At 40.2% G+C, this 17,837-nt stretch overlaps 1 protein-coding gene across 9 annotated transcripts in view; it reads right to left on the bottom strand.

Annotated features, from left to right (window-relative positions):
• The window catches only part of PHACTR2 (phosphatase and actin regulator 2), a 274,251-nt gene that overhangs the window by 36,267 nt on the left and 220,147 nt on the right, over nucleotides 1–17,837 (bottom strand). For 5 of the 9 annotated variants that reach the window (XM_045499878.1, XM_045499883.1, XM_045499882.1 and 2 more), the window contains 3 exons: nucleotides 11,960–12,168; nucleotides 10,533–10,689; nucleotides 6,205–6,260 (listed from right to left, as the gene is read on the bottom strand). In XM_045499878.1, the coding sequence (XP_045355834.1) occupies nucleotides 6,205–6,260; nucleotides 10,533–10,689; nucleotides 11,960–12,168 (422 nt within the window). The remainder of the gene's footprint in view (nucleotides 1–6,204; nucleotides 6,261–10,532; nucleotides 10,690–11,959; nucleotides 12,169–17,837) is intronic. The other 4 variants (XM_045499879.1, XM_045499884.1, XM_045499881.1 and 1 more) reach the window with 1 other exon arrangement.

Below are 17,837 nucleotides of genomic sequence, written 5' to 3'. Positions count from 1 at the left end.
TTTGCTTCCTGACTTCATATTGTGTTCTGAAAAAAACTATAAGGGTGTCCACACTCTGGTGAAAACCTTTCATTGCTGAACATCTCATGGGCTTAGCACAATTTATCAGAAGGCAGATAAAAACTTACTTCTGGATCTGGCCTTCACATAAAGATCTGAGACATATCAAAAGAGCAAATTAGAACCATCTGATGCATGTCTGAGTTGATTTCCATTCAAATCCAACCAAAATACTTGATTTTGTCTGCTTTGGTTTCCACAGTAGCAGAATGCAGTCATTTCTTTGGAGTCTGACTTCAAACCAGAATGTTCTGAATGGGGTTATTATGGTGTACTGTTGATGGAGATGATTTATTTTCTTGTGACTTGACTTTCCAAAGTCTTTTTTTTTCTCTAGTGCTTCACCAAATAGTAAAATTTAACGGCCAATTTAATGAATGCTGTCCAACGGATGGGATTAAGAGAAAAATGACCAGGGATTTTAAAGAAATAAATACCCCTTCAGATCTTAATCATTACTTATTTGATGAACTTTCCTCTGTTGCTTCCAATAGCTCATCGTTTGTTTGATACATGAGCATAGATTTTACTTCTTGGACACCAACGCTTACAAAAGATGATCTCTTAGAAGATGCCGTTACGAATTCTATTGAAGGAACATCACACAATACAAAAAGGCTCAACCAAAACGTTGAAAAAGAAAAGTCTGTTCTATGAAAAGATAAATTTATTTTAAAAATTCAAATAGACTTCTTACTACTAAGATTGTTTTTATAATGAATAAAACATCAGTATTCAATATTTGCACCGATTGTATTTGTTAGTTGAACAGGCTAAATTCTCTATTAACTTCCCATATCTGGACAGAGAAAAGTTTCCACATTCTTCCAAAATACTAATTTTAATTCATAAGAAAAGGAATGCTGAGTCTGGTTATTTAGACAAAGAGTAAACATAAGCTGAAATCACCCTGCGAGATAAGAAACAGGCAGTTAGTACACTTTCAGGAAGTGCCTGTGTGTCAAACAAATTTTGTTATAATTCATATTTCCTCCTATGAAAATACTGTGGGTTTTTCTAATTGCTTCACAAAATATATATCCTTTGATATCCTTAAAATATATCCTTAGGGTCAAATATTTACTTTATATGAGTTGGGCAAGGCATGTAGGTTATAAATTATACATAACAGACAAAAGCTAAATTTGTGGTTCATGTGATTCAAAGGAAGGCTTTACAAGGTCAGCCTTTAATGATATTACTAATGAAAAGAAAAATATAATCTTCAAAGCATTTTAGTCAATTCTTCCTATAAAGTGATTGTGCTATATTTTTAAAGGTACTTTTCAAAGACAGAAAAGTGGATATCTAATATGACTCAAAGCCAACAAATGCTTTAATTTTTGTGAGGGAATATTGGATAATTTCATATTATTAAGCATACTGTACATCTGAGTGATAGCAAGTTACCTATTTAAAAAAAGAAGGGCCAACTGCAGTTGAGGAAGTTAAATAAACAGAATTCTACCATGTGGGAATTCGTTTTTAACATCAGGAGCTGACTTCCTTACATATTTCCATATTTGAAATCATGCTTTTACCTTTTTTATTTTTTCAAGTTTTTTAACGTTAATTTATTTTTTGAGATAGAGACAGAGTGTGAGCAGGGGAGGGAGGGAGACAGAGAGAGGGAGACACAGAATCCCAAGCAGGCTCCAGGCTCCGAGCCGTCAGCACAGAGCCCGACGCGGGGCTCGAACCCACAAACCGTGAGATCATGACCTGAGCTGAAGTCAGATGCTTAACCGGCTGGGCTACCCAGGTGCCCCTGAAATTGTGCTTTTAAAGAAGTTAAAGAAGGTAAGAGGTGGAGGGAAGTCAACATGACTGATCTTCTGAATCTTTTTAAATACTCGTAAAATCTCTTACAAAGAATCAAGGTCAAATCTTAGTTTAAAAAAACTCACTGAGTTGAAATGAAATGAAACGAAATGAAATGAAATGAAATTTAGTTATTTCTTTTTTGAGAGAGAGAGAGAGAGAGAGAGAGAGAACTGGTGAGCAGGGGTAGGGGAAGAAGGAGAGGGGGAGAGAGAATCTTAAGCAGGCTCCAGGCCCAGTGCAGAGCCGACACAGGGCTTGATCTCACAACTGTGAGGTGAGATCATGACCTGAGCTGAAATCAAGAGTGGGACTGACTCAGCCACCCAAACGCCCCTCACTTTTCTTTTTTAACGTTTTCTTTGTTTCTCTGTTTAGTAAAGGACTAATTATACAGTAGGATGTACACCTTTCTGGTCACTCTAAATAGACTGGAGCGATATTCATGAAGGAAGTGACGTGACTCATTGACAAACCTTGCCTTTAGTAACTCCATCAAAGCAGGGGGGTGGATATTTCAGAGCAGTCACAGGAAGCATTTGCCATAAACACACAAACAACACATGTGGTTTAATAACCATGGGCACTACAGGAAACCTATCCAGCTAGCAAATGTTGCCCAGAGCATTTTAGGGATGAGCTAAAAGGAGAAGACAGAAAAGCACCAAAACATCAGCAACTGGAATATTATATTCCTGAGTCATCGATTCAGATAAACTAAGTTTAATAAAAGCCAAATATTTGCGGCACCTGGGGGGCTCCGTTGGTTGAGCATCTGACTCTTGACTTTGGCTCAGCTCAGGATCTCACGGTTTGTGAGTTCAAGCCCCACATGGGGCTCTGCACTGACACTGTGGAGTCCACTTGGGATTCTCTCTCTCCTTCTCTCTCTGCCCCACCTCACTCTCTCTCTCCTTTCCAAATAAACAAATAAACTTAAAGCCAAATATTTTTTGTGGGTTTTACATGGTTTTATATGAAACCATGAAAATGAAAATGTATTTATACACTTACTTTGAAATGCATCAAAAAAATAACATGGATCAATGTAAGGACAGATATGTGATAAAGCAAGATGTGACAAAATGTTAATAGTAGATTATAAATAGTACATGTATGGGTGTTTACTATAAAAATTTTCAACTTTTCTCTATATTTAAAAAATTTCATAATAAAATGTTGGGAAAAAATACAGCACTCAATGGCCTAATATACTTTTTCTCTAGAGAATATATAGCTATTGTCATAGCTAAACAGATCTGCATCTCCTATGCCTGCCCTGTAAAAGGTGTTCCATGAGTATCTCTTTTTCTGATAGGCAAAAGTTGACCTTTCAAGCACCAGAACTTGCTTTCTATTTTAATAATATTAAGGACTTGGTTCTAAAATGTACAATTAAACCTAACTTTATAGTTTTGTTTTTTGTTTTTTGTTTAAAAAAGCCTAGACGCAGTAAAATAGGAAAGAGATGGAATAAGATGTGTTATGGTGACTGATAAATTAAGGAATAAAATGTGCCCTTGGTCTCCACTGAAAGTGAGATCTGCACTGACTGCCACCTGACTCATGTGTAATAAACTAATGATGAGCTTGGATTTGACAGCTGCTGAGTTAGTTTACTCTGTGAATGAATTCCCTAGTCTGTCAAGAAAAGATGACCCAGTTAAAATAAGTGTCCTTAAAAACAAACAAACAAAAAAACAAAAATACTGGCAGTGCCTGGGTGGCTCAGTCAGTTAAGTGTCCAACTTTGGCTCAGGTCATGATCTCACGGTCCGTGAGTTCGAGCCCCGCATCGAGCTGTGTGCTGACAGCTCAGAGCCTGGAGCCTGCTTCGGATTCTGTGTCTCCTTCTCTCTGCCCCTCCCCCGTTCATGCTCTGTCTCTCTCTGTCTCAAAAATAAGCAAACGTTCCAAAAAAAAACCCAAAAAAACAACAACAAAAAAACAACCACACCATCTCACACACGGACTTTTTTCAAATAGTCAATCATACTGCTTTTGAACAAAAGCTGGAGATGAAATAAACACACAAAAAAGAGTCATCTATGTGGAAGAACCCAGAGGCACACAGGGGCTGAACACAGTATTCTAAGCTATGCCATTCAGTTCCCTGGGACCGCTCAGTGGATTGCTCTGGATGACCTCTACCAGTTCTCTTTTCTGCTTCCCTTGGCCATACAATATTATGTCAGGAGATCGTAAGCCAGTTATCAGCCTCTCCAGACTGGAAATGTGTCTTTTGTTTCCAGAATAAGCATGGTTAGATAAACTAAGAAGGAAGTAAAAAAAGGACTGGAATCAAATGTGAAGTTGACTTTGGCGTTTCCCTCTTCCCTGAACCTCCAGGAAAATGGGGTATAGAAGCCAAGACAGCACTTAAGATCAATGTGTGATAAATTTCTACATCTATGAAATAGTTCCTCAAATAACCAAACAGCAATGTGGTTTGGCACCATTTGTCTCGCAGAAGCAGAAAAGAATTACCCAGAATTCGCTCCTCCTTTTTTTATCCCCCCCCAGGTATTGCATCAGGCATCCAATAAGGCATAATCTTTGTGTTTTAGGAGCTTACGGTCTGCTCTTGAGCTTACCTAAAATTTAGTTCAAGAAATATTTTCCAGGGACCTACTATCAAAAGCCACAAGCTTTTTTGGTTTTGTGTTGTTGTCAAAATTAAATGTTGCTTTCATCCTTCCTCAGAAAATTAAAACACAATTTTATTTGCTTTTCTACCCATGACTTTTTCCATCTCTGTACTGGCTCTTCTACATACTGATGGTCACGTTAAGCCCTTCTTTGGGTTCTATTCCAGTTTTGCTCACCAACGGCCAGAAAAAAGCATTCCAAGGAAAGAATCCCATAGACTCAGTTGCTCTCACTGTTCAGTCTTCTTTGTTGGGTTGTCTTAGTAATGGCAAGTATAGTATAAACGTATCATTAAAATCTTTTATTCCTGGGGTACCTGTGTGGCGCACTCGGTTAAGCATCTGACTCGATCTCAGCTCAGGTCAGGATCTTGAAGTTCATGAGTCTGAGCCCCGCTTTGGACTTTGTGCTGATGGTGTGGAGGCCTGCTTGGGATTCTGTCTCCCTCACTTCTCTCCCCGCCCCTTTCTCTCTCAGAATGAATAAATAAACTGAAAAAAAATTCTTTCATTCCTTAGGGAAAGAAAACAACTCAGATTGAAGAATGGGGATCATCCAGAGAAGAATTACCTCTAAAAGCCTGATCGAAAAAGATTTCCAGCATGCCCGCAGCTCATTGCTATTGTAGTACTATCCGGAGCTCTGCCCAGCCCTGATGTTTTTATATTTCATACAATAAAAAGCTCTTCTGAAACTGGGTTAATAATATATAAAACTGCAGCTAGGCTCAACTTAAAAATATCCATTACTTAAGTCACTGTGGTTGGTAACCACATGGACACAGCATATAATGACAAACTGTGCTTCTATTAGTTTTATAGCTTTAACATACGAACTCCAGTGAAGTTCTACTGGACTAGCGAGTAAGAAGGAAAGTCAAAGAAAACAGAAGGGAAAAGAGAAAGGGAAAATGAAGTAGGAAAATGAATGGAGAACTCCTTAACTCCTGAGAAATTATAGATAACTCAAAAGGGAAACAGAGTTATCATAACAAAGGAAAATGAAAAGGGCTCAAGAATTTCTTTTACCATAATTCTGTTTTAAATGGAGTCATTTGTTAAACCTGGCAACAAACTGTATTATTAATAATAATATAGGAATGTTTGATTTATTTCCTTGGGGATTCTTTGGCTTTTTCTTTGACATTTATTTGCAAGCAGACTAGAGCATTTTCTTCTATGTAACATTTGGGTAAAAGAATACACGGATATATTTCATCTTTCTTACAAACAACTGTCACAACCATGACTCTGGTCTGGGGGAAATCAGGCTCAAAGCCATAAAATGAAATACAACTTTCAAGAAATTATTTTTTTAATTCTACTTATTTATTTTTAGAGAGCTAGAGAGAGAGCGCGCACAAGTAGGGAAGGGGCAAAGAGAGAGGGAAAGAGAATTCCAGGCAGGCTCCAGGCTATCAGCATGGAGTCCCACATGGGGCTCGATCTCACAAACCGTGAAATCATGACCTGAGCGGAAATCAAGAATTGGGTGCTTAACTGACTGAGCCATCCATGCACCCCATTTTTTTAATTATCTAGAAATGTGATCTAAACGGGCCCTTCTAATCATTTGTGGCTAAACATGGAGGTTTCCTACTGATAAATGGATCATCTCTGAAGGGAGCTTGTTAATGGTTACATGAGAAATCACCAAATAAGATAAGATACTCACGTTTTAGGATATTTCTTTGCTCTAATTCTTCAGTTGTGGGCCTCTGGCTAAGTCTCCTATGATGACAAAAAGGATATGTTGTAGGTTACAAACAAGACCTCCTTGATGCGAAATGTGAAATACAATAACAAAGAAAGCTTTATTCTTTTCCTGTTTGGGGAAACACAAATCCATTTTACACCTACAAAATAAAAGTCTCCTTTCTGTTAGTTTGGAGACTAAAGACTGTCTGAGACTGCTACCAACTCCCCTGATCCATTCTTCCTCCTCTCTTTTAGATACAGAACCTCCTGAGCTGTGGCTGTGGTCCCCCAACTACAGACTTCTGCCTCCCCAGCCGCAAGGTGTGGTTTTGCGACTGAGTCCTTGCAATGGGATATGAACAGAGTGGTATCTGTAACTTCTGCTTTTTACCCTTAAAATGACTGTGTATTTCCTTTTCTTTCTTTCCTTCTTCCATGGGCTAGAACTCAAACATGGTCATGTGAGCCAGCTTGGATCACGCAGATGAGAATATCCATGGGGATGGAAAAGCAATAGGACAGAAAGAATCTGAGTGTCCAGCTAACTATAAGGAGTGGGTGGGGAGTCCCACGCATCCTGGAGAGTCCACCTACCTCTGGACTGTTCTGTGGAAAGGAAATAAACATGTGGAAGTGTCTTATTTGGACCACTGCACTTTTTGGTTTCTAACAGAATAGCTTAGCCTATCTCCTAATTAACATACAGATCATTAGAATATAAAGAAGTCTTCTGCTGAAGAGTTCATACTAACTCAAAAGATGGTTGATCCACACTGGACAGTGTAGTAATTCCTGTGAAATACTGCTTTTGTGACCTCAAATGGATTTATAATACATGTAGTAGAGTTATTTTAAGATATATGGACCCTTCCCACCTGCTTTTGAGAAAAGCAGGCTCATTTAAAAAAAAAATTTTTTTTGAGAGAGGGAGCGAGCGCATACATGTGCGTGCAATCGGGCGAAGGGCACAGGGAGAGGGGGAGAGAGAGTCTTAAGTGGTCTCCATGCCCAGCAAGGAGCTCAACTCGGGGCTCGATCTCATGACCCTGAGATCATGATCTGAGTGGAAATCAAGAAGCAGGTGTTTAACCAACTGAGCCACCCAGGTGCCCCAAGCCAGGTTCATTTGTGACTAGTAGCTACCTATTTGTAAACAAAAGCTGAATGTCCTAACGACTCTTTATACCTTTTCTTCGTCTTGTTTACAATGTTAATTTGTTGTTAATTACAGAAAAAATTTCTTCCGGATGTAGGTTGAGTTTGCACAAATTAAACTAATGTATATGAGATGTAATCTTACTTAAAGATACCATGAATTATAAATGTTCCAGCTGTGGCAGAAATGGCGTGAGGAACTGAAATCAATGTTATTTTAAAGACCTCATTAAAAATTTTGTTAAAGTTTAATTTTCATCAGAGCTACCTTGGAAGTAACTTGCATAATTGAGCTTACAAAAGAACCCAGTGAACTACCATGCCAACCAGCCATGTACCCTATTACACCTCTGCACTCTCTCATCCACCAAAGACATCATCCTTCTTTGGTTTATGGGGTTTCCTCCCTCAGGAATACCTTTCTCTCTTTCTCTACCTACAGAAATCGTACAAATGACTAAAATAGTACCCTTCGGTTGGGTGTTTGACCTGTCCTATCCTGTCCTGTGAATTCTCTGCCCCTACACAGCAGTCATACAAAGATCACACATCTATTAGAGCACTTACCACACAAGTAATAATAAAGGTAAGACGATAATCATAGCTCTTGTTAGTTCATACTCTTAAAGTCCCAGGTGCTGTGCTAGGTGCTTAACTTACATTATCGTGGATCCTCAAAACAACTCAGCAAGGGAGTAGCCAGTTCCCATTTTACAAATGAGGAAATAACAGATTAAGTCACTTGCTGAATATCAGGTACTAGTGAAAGTTAGAGCAAGGTCTCACACCCAGTTCTCTTGACCTAGATGTTGGTGCTTTTCACTGACCTCACCAAGGAGTATGTCAGTCTGTCTCTTCCACGACACACGGAGTCCCCTAAGGTAGGGACTATGGGTGATTTATCTTTAACGGCAGTGATCAGATGTGTGATATTTGTAAAGAAACAATTCTGCAAATTTTACATATTTAAAACTACTCAGATAAAATATTTTCTCGATGTGGTCTACGTGCATACTTTCAGAGGCTCTCAAACTTTTAGGGGTGGGGGTAGGATCCTTTTATCAAACAGACAGAAGAGGGTGTTCTGGTTGGATGGTTAAGCCTGGGATGAAGGAGTCCCTCCCGTCCCACCCCAAACACACCCACACTGCCCTGGATCCCCCCCATAGAAGCCAGAGTGTTCCCTCCAAGAAATCCTTGATGAGGCAGTTGGAAAATCACTGCTCTCAGCTTACTTCACAAGGTTCTCCATCAGCGCCCTGTTTTTGAGCATTTGGTTTGTTTTAGTTGTCACTGCTATAAATAGCCTTGAAATAAACATCTTTGTAAAATATATAGGTGTTTTTTCCTTTTCTCTTCTGGATTATTTCCTTCTTGTATAGTCTCTCAAATGACCTCAACATGTAAAACAATTACCACGTAAAACAATACACTGCTACACAATTCCTTTTTTTTTCTTTCACACTGTTAGGTTGTTCTTCAAAAATACTGAACAAAGTTGCCGCTTTTGGGTTTAATTTTTAAGAATGTTTTACCTGTTTAACATATATATAATTATTTAAATCAATAATAAAAATATTTAATTTTATTAAGTGCTTGCTACGATCCAGGCACTCAAGTGCCTTCAGCGTATCATCTCATTTATCTACCCCAAGCCGCTGCTTGGTCCCATCTGCCAAACAGATAACAGCCTCAGAACCCCCACATACCAGCCCTGTAGGTATGACACAGTCACAGAAGTCTTCCACTTCTAAGCAAGGAGAGGGATTTCTTCCACCTCCAAATCCTGCCCTGGGATCTCAGACTACTCCCTTCTCCCAACTGACGCAGAGTGAGAGAAGTCAGCAAAATAGCTCATACTTAAATATGCTTAAAGTGATCATGGAAAACAAGGCTTTGGCACTCGCTTCTATTAAAGCTGCCAGTTAAGGGCGCCCGGGGGGCGGGGGGGCTCAGTCGTTAAGCATCTGACTTCGGCTTAGGTCATGATCACACAGTTGATGAGTTCCAGTCCCACATCGGGTGAGCACGAGCCCCACTTTGGGTGAGCTTGCGCCCCACGTGTGGTGAACATGAGCCCTGTTTTGGGTGAGCATGAGCTCTGGGTGAGCTCCGCTTCTCTCTCTCTCTCTCTCCCTCCCTCTCTCTGCCACTTGTGGGATTCTATCTCTCTCTGCCCCTCGCTCACTTGTGCCCTCTCTCTCTCTCTCAAAACAAAAACAAAAAAGCTGCCAGTTAAATGGACTTCCAAAGTCACTGGTAGCAAAAGTAGGAACTCTACAATGGCTGGAGGCAGAAAGAAAAATCAGATAACCATTTTAAAAAAAAATTTTTTTAACATTTTTATTTTTGAGAGACAGAGACAGAGACAGAGCATGAGCAGGGGCGGGGCAGAGAGAGAGAGGGAGACACAGAATCTGAAGCAGGGTTCAGGCTCTGAGTTGTCAGCACAGAGCCTGATGTGAGGCTCGAACCCACAATCCGTGAGATCATGACCTGAGCCGAAGCTGGACACTTAACCGACTGAGCCACCCAGGCGCCCCAGATAACCATTTATTTCAAGTTAAAAGGGGGAGGTTTTGATAGGAGGGACTATAGTTACCTGGCTTTGATGGAGCTGGACACTGAAGCTAACTAATATTTCTACAATCTCAAGGCCCAGAGGGCAGAACCTCATGGCAATCACAGGAACGCCAGAGAGTCTGTGGATTGGGCCAGGAGTTGGGCAAAATATGACCTGCAGGCCAAATCCGGCTCCCTGCCTGTTTCGGTGAATAAAGTTTTATTGGAACACAGCTGCATCCATTTGTCTATGTATTGTTTATGGCTGCTTTCATGCTATAACAGCACAGTTGAGTAGCTGCAACAGAGACCTTCTGGCCAGCAAAACCGGAATTGTTTACTAACTGGTCCTTAACTGCAAACGTTTTTTGACACTTGGCTCGGGCTTTGGTGACTCCAAAGCCACTGGCTGGTTGGACCAAAGGGCAAGCTCTTTGAGTGGTTCACCATCAGGACCAAGTTTAGAAAACCACATAGGCCATGCGTGCCCTCACCCAAGGAATTCACAATGATCCCTGTCAGGCAGGAAACCGCAGTGGGGAGAAAAGTATGGATTGGTCAGTGCTGTACTAAGATTTCAGCCATTACCTGACGAGCTTGGTTCCAATCTGCTGCCGGATTTCCTGCCTCTCCTCTTCAGATGTGCGCTGCAAGATGTTTTTGTCTTCTAGTTCCTTTTTAGATGGTCTGTTGCCAAGTTTGATAGCAAGAGTATCCCTTCGTCGTATTTTACTTGCCAAAGCACCTGAGGATTGGAGAAGGAAGAAACGCAGAGAAAGAGGCTTTTAGAAAGCAGCACTCAGGTTACACATGGCGTGGACTTTAAACAGAGTCCAGAAGAAATTCTTTATCCACATGCAAGAGTGGAATTTTAATTAACCTCAGGAAAAAGAAAAAAAACAAACAAACCCAAACCCAGTTTTGAGTTGGATGTAGTTCATTTGGAAAACTGAAGGACTATTTTTAAAAATGTTCTGAAAAAAATGTTGGGGCACCATGAAAAAACTCGCAAGCGTCACCTCATCATTTGGAAAGTGGTATTTGAAGTTTATTTTGCTGAGATGGCGTATCGTGGAAATTACTGATTGCGTAATGCTTTCTTTTTTAAGTCTTAAAAACTTAGCTCCTTTATTTGCACTGTAAAGTCTTGTCTTCTTGCTTCCACTCAGAAATCACGCTGGAGACGGTTTACTGATGGTAGCAGTGTCTTAATCCTTAATTAGGAAGAATCCCTAATGTCTCAACAGAGGAGAGTTAATACCAGGTGGATGATGAGGATTTTGTTGCTATTGTTGTTTAGTACAAACTAGAAGGAACTTGACAAACTGATGTTCAATCATTAATAGCTTTCCACGATGTATAAATTCAATTCCATAGTGAATTCCTCCTAGGTCATGATGCTCAGAAGTTTAAAAAAAACAAACAAACAACAAAAAAGCACTTTCTAGTTCCTGAAGTTATATATGAATGGTTGGCTTAATCTACTGTAACTGGCATTCCTTCTTAGAAGGCATCCTATCTCATCTACTGTGGAAGAGTGATTATTTTTAATTCTTCAAAGGTATTTGTCATTCTTGACTCATTCCTCCCTCCCCTCTCTTTAAACCCTAGTATAAAACTGACCGGAAGTCTCAAACACCTCCAATAAGTAATCCAGTGAATCCTGAATTTATGCTCTCTATTCAAGAAAGACCTCAGGGTGGAAGGGCCATCTCTGATCATTTGGAAACTGCCTCTGTCATTAGAAAGCTTTGATTCCTTGTACAAATACAAATGTGCGTATCTTCCTCATAGACAAAGACTTGACCCTCTGGCCCCCGTGGAATCCTCATCTGGAAAGGCCTGTCATCAACAGTTAAACCTTAGAACACGGACATTTCTAATATGAGAAAAGAATATGGGGGGGGGAAGAAAACACCAGATGTCTGATCGCCCATGGCTTTTGTTCTTTACAAAGTGCACCTGCTTCTGCCCATCACTCACTTTCCTCCCCACCTCTTGAACACAAGTCTTACTTTCCCCACTGCCATCCTCGTCCTCATCCTCTTCATCATCGTCATCATCAGTGTACAAGACAGGCCCATCGGAGTCAGAGTCATTGGCCTGGTATTCCCTTTGGCCTTCATCCTCCGGGGCACTGAAGGATCCGGAAGATTCTCCCACCAGCCCAGGAGTCAGCAGATGAGGTGCCGCCTTCCCCGGCTCATCTTTGGTTGTAAAACTGCTAAAGGCACAACAACACAGGGGTGGTGTGAAGTTCAGAGCAACCCTCAGGGCAACACCAATACCACGAGAAGGAGCTCTAGTTTCCTGAGCATCTTTCGAGTTGGTGAAAGCAGAAAGCAGGCATAGGCAGCTAAGGACAGTGAAATGGCAGATAGCCCTGTATCACTTCACTCTCGAGGTTTGAGATTCTTCATCTGTAAAATGAAAAGGAATGACTACGTGACATCTGACATATTTAGTACGTGAATATGGTAAAACTGTATTTTGCAAACTGATTTGGTTGTAGCAAAGGGGGTTCAGTGGAAACAACAATGCACTAGAAGTTCCTGGATACCTGACTTTGCACTTCTCCTGTACCTGTGACTCCTACTCATCCTTCGAGTCTCAGCTAAAGCTGTAGCTTCTTTAGGAATCTTTCACTGGCCATCCGTCTAGATCCTTGCCCCGCCTCCCGGCTCCTAAGGTGACCTGAGGACAACCCCATTGGAGCAATGAGTGCACCTCGATCACCATTCACTCGTCTGCCATCCTGACCCTAAGAGTTCCTTCGCAAGTGGGATTCATTCATACTGATTTGTAGCCCAGCACCTAGAAGGGTGATGACATATACCACTGATACATGAATTTTCCTACTTTTATCACAGCCAATGTGTCAAGTCAAAAAAAATCATAGATCCTCTCTGAGATGCTTTAGTTTCCCCATTTGTAAAACTGCCTCTCACAGGAATATGTTAGCAACACGAGATGGAAAAGGTGGAAGCTAAATTGACTCTATAGAAGAAAGGACTCTATAGAAGATGTGTATGGATGTAATAATTTTCTATTATTTAAGCTTGGTGAGAGTCTCTGATTTAAAGTTACTATAAATAATGCTCAATGTCGCTTCTCATCAGGGAAATACAAATCAAAACCACACTCAGATATCACCTCACGCCAGTCAGAGTGGCCAAAATGAACAAATCAGGAGACTATAGATGCTGGCGAGGATGTGGAGAAATGGGAACCCTCTTGCACTGTTGGTGGGAGTGCAAACTGGTACAGCCGCTCTGGAAAACAGTGTGGAGGTTCCTCAAAAAATTAAAAATAGACCTGCCCTATGACCCAGCAGTAGCACTGCTAGGAATTTACCCAAGGGATACAGGAGTACTGATGCATAGGGGCACTTGTACCCCAATGTTTATAGCAGCACTCTCAACAATAGCCAAATTGTGGAAAGAGCCTAATGTCCATCAACTGATGAATGGATAAAGAAATTGTGGTTTATATACACAATGGAGTACTACATGGCAATGAGAAAGAATGAAATATGGCCCTTTGTAGCAACGTGGATGGAACTGGAGAGTGTGATGCTAAGTGAAATAAGCCATACAGAGAAAGACAGATACCGTATGTTTTCACTCTTATGTGGATCCTGAGAAACTTAACAGAAACCCATGGGGGAGGGGAAGGAGAAAAAAAAAAGAGGTTAGAGTAGGAGAGAGCCAAAGCATAAGAGACTCTTAAAAACTGAGAACAAACTGAGGGTTGATGGGGGGTGGGAGGGAGGGGGTGGGTGGGAGGGGGGGTGGGAGGGAGGGGAGGGTGGGTGATGGGTATTGAGGAGGGCACCTGTTGGGATGAGCACTGGGTGTTGTATGGAAACCAATTTGACAATAAATTTCATATATTGAAAAAAAATAAAGTTACTATAAATATATGAAGACTGTCAATTTTCACAGACTCGAATAAAAAAAATGCTTTACATCAAAAACATATCATATCAAAACCAACGTAACCTTCATTTTAAGAAGCAGAAAATCCCCAAATTGCCTTCTGATATAAATAGAATCTCTATTTGGAATGTCACACTTCAGAAAGACTGCTTTGGGCAAAACACGTGCCTACTGTTTACATTAACTTGCAAAACCAAAAAGCAGTCATTTAAGTAATAAAAACAGGTAAACACTGTCAGAATCTAAGGTACTGACAATTGTACTCTGCGGTGAGAAGTCTAAGCACTCTGAAAGTCCTCTATTTTGCACTTGTTAGAAAACTCCAACAGCCAAAATTCTCATTTTCAAAGGGGAAAATGCGACATTTCATTTTTTATTGTGTAAAATATGCACGGCATAAATTTGCCATTTGAACCATTTTGAAGCGTATACTTTGGTGGCACCTAGTATATTTACACTGCTGTATAAACATCCCCACCAACCGCCTCCGAACCTCGGCCATCTTCCCAGAGACTGTCCCATTCAACAACAATTCCCCTTTCTCATCCCCTGGCCCCTGGCAACCACCATTTGACTCTCTGTCTCTATGAATTTTGCTACTTTAGGTGCTTTACAGAAGTGAAATGATGCAACATTTGTCTTTTTGTGTCTAACTTCTACTTAGCGTATCTTCCAGGTTCATCCATGTTTTCGTATATGCCAGAATTTCTTTTCTTTTAAGGCTATTCTGAATAATATTGCACTGTGCCACATTTTATTTATCTATTCGAGTACCTACTTTTTTTTTTTTTGGCTACATGCACAGTAGTAAAATTGCTGGATCACATGGTAATTCTAAGTTTAATTTGTTGAGGAATCATAGTGTTTCTACAGTGTGAAATCTCATTTGAAATATGGGAAAACTTTTCCCAGCCTGGATGTCTACTTGACTGGCACTGGAGGCCATCCCTATTTGAACAGTCTGCCACTGTGGGTGACCACAGCACATTCAATAGACATGTCAATTAATAACACATTCTGAAGAGCAGAACAAAAGATACTTTAGGGCTGAGGCTTGATGTTTGCTCATGTCATTCTTCACTAATTGTGATATCTATCTTTTTAACGTCATCATTTGTATTTTATAGTGGTTTGTAATTTTCAAAGACTTCTGCATACGTCCACAACTTACAACTGTTCTACAGTATAAGGGGCCAGATAAGTTATAATTCATGGAACCCAAGAAGACCATGGGTGTGTGTTGCCCAGGACAAGGTATCAAGTCCAGTCTAGAACTCAGACTTACGACTCTTAATCTACCTATTAAATGTTATGTATACTTGATGGTGTATGTTACATTAATATCGTATTATGTAGATTATAATTAACTTAATATTAAATATTAAACTCCAAATTTGTATCAGTCAACTCATGACGTGGCACTCATTGCCCCCTAAGTTTCTTGGGCACATTGGACGAAACAGTGAACCCAAAAAGTGTTTGTGGAAATGGACTGAACACAGTCAAGTCCCCTCTGGTTATGGGCTCCAGGTGGGCATATTAGTGTCTGTCTTAAATTATCCCAGACCTATATGATACTAATGAAGTTGCCAATAAATAGAAATCTACCACATGGTTACTACCCAGCAATATGTGAATAGAGAAAGATATTTTTACACATAGCCACTTATCTTCCTTGAAGCTTTGATATTTGTATTCCAAACAGAAGCCTCTTCATGAGATGACAGGATTTTCACACATTCGTTGTCTAAACATAACCGAGGGAAAGTTCTAAGTAAAGCAAGTGACTAAGAGCTAGAAATTCTAACTGAAATATCCAGTTAAACACAGAAGAAACAAAGAAAAAAAAAAAAAAAACGGAAGAAAGAATTTGGAAAAAAATTGGAGAGACTACTTATTCCAGGCTCATTAACTCAAGAGCAAACAAACCACCCCTGTGGGATGAATTGTAATTTAAAACGTTAACTTTGAAGAATAGACAGAGAAGAAAATCTTGATGTCCTCTTCTAGGAAAGGATTACAGTTATTTGGAGTGACAGGAAAATCTATTATAAATACCTAGATGTCTAATGATGTCCTAAGCTTGCTCTCTGATCACAGGTCCAGTGGAAATGGAGAAGAGACACTCACCTCTTTTGTCTGACGGTCTTATGCATACTTGGGCTGAAGACTGACATTGAGCACCCCCCGCATGCAACACAGTGCTTAGCACAACATAGGGCCTTCCCTAAATGTTTGAGGAAGTGGACTGGACAGAGTCAAGTCACATTTGTGTCTGCACTCTCTCACTGCCTGAGACTATCTAAGGAGTCACCTTGTTGCACCTTGTTCTTTAGTTTATTGACTAATAAACCCATACACCCAATCTATTCAGGCCTGTCTTAAACAACTGTACTTCCTATGTGTGTTGGACGTTACTTTGGTAAAAACTAATTTTAACTATAATGTCTTCCTTACTTTTGTGTCTTTGGTGCTGAGTGCACTGCCCAGCACATAGAAGACAAGCAGAAAATATACACCGAAAAAGAGATTCTTGAATTCTGAAGGTTGGAATTCACTGCAGTGCTGGAAAACACTCACTGTAAATAAATGAAGAAATCTACTATGTGCTGGAAGTATTAAGGACATCACAGTCTTTCACTTCAATGTTTTCTACCATATTGTTTATTAAAATGTCCAACAAATAATTAGTAATTTAACATTTGTTTATCTTGCCTTGTCTTTCCTTCCAACCACGCTGCTCCAAAGGATAAAAACAAAAACAAAAACAAAAAACAAGAAACAAACACAAATGAAACTGCAGAAGTAGAAGCAATTGCTTTGGAAACGTATGGAATTTCTTAGAGCATGGAATTTGACGTGCAACTCTGAGGGTGCCTGCTGGTTTTGCCACCTACTGAGTGGGGAATCTAGGGCTAACTCTGCTACCTGTCTCAGAGTCTGTTTTCTTGTCTATTAATCAGAGATATTCAGAAGACTTATGTGAACTAAAGGTAACTTGACAGTTCCTGACATTAAATAACTATTCAATAAATGAAGGTGATTATTATCAGCAACTTAATAATTAATGCTGATAGTCTCTTGATCCAAATCAACTTAATTAATGTACTAATTTTTTTAAGTCCTAACATGACAGGTTTTTTTGAAAGAGAACATACTAAATTAAAATGATCACAAGAGTGAATTTAGATCTTATTCTCAGAAATAGGAGAGAACAGTTTGGATTTAAGAGCTCTAACGCTTCCCTGGACAGAATTGTAACGTCTACTCTACCCAGACAGCCCTCCCTTCATACCCGAGAGACAGGAGAGCTAATGTGTTTTTTTGTCTTTAAGTAGAAAATGTATAGGACTTTGTGAGGGATTAGATGCAGGGAACGAAGAAGAATGAGGACCCTTAGGATGAATCCCAGGTTTCTGGCTTGGGCAACTGGATGACGTCATGTCTGTGGCATACCAGATTCTGCACTGGTTGCTGGGGATATACTGGCAAACAGATATACAGTTTAGTCCTGGCCCATGGGTAGGAAAAAAAGGCTGCCAGAGGAGAGTAGCTGCAACAACGATTCTGTCTGGATGAGCACTGAAATGTGTCAGAGGGGAGGTTAACATGTGAGTTGGGTGGTGAATTGAGGAAGCAAGAGAGGGAGCCCCTCTGAGGCTAGAGGAAAAGGAGATGGAATCTGAGAGCGTTCTTACCTGATGGTCTTTATTTTCTTAGAGGAAGAGAAGGCTAAATGACTCGTGGGCAGGAATGGGTGAGCAATCTGGACACAAGTAGTCAAGACTTAAAGTAACCGCTTTTAGGAAAGCAAAGGGAACTGTCCAAGGAAAAGAAAAGGGGCTGCTGAGCAGGGATGAAGCAGGCTCTAAATATACTTAAAAGCCAAAGATCTGAAGTGGTACCTGTCATGAGGACAGTTGTCATTTTCTCAGTTGCCTATGACACTCCTGGG

This window comes from Leopardus geoffroyi, chromosome B2, assembly GCF_018350155.1.
Source record: "Leopardus geoffroyi isolate Oge1 chromosome B2, O.geoffroyi_Oge1_pat1.0, whole genome shotgun sequence".
In the NCBI taxonomy this organism is placed as follows: Eukaryota; Metazoa; Chordata; class Mammalia; order Carnivora; family Felidae; genus Leopardus; species Leopardus geoffroyi.
This window is presented reverse-complemented; position numbering and strand designations above follow the sequence as displayed.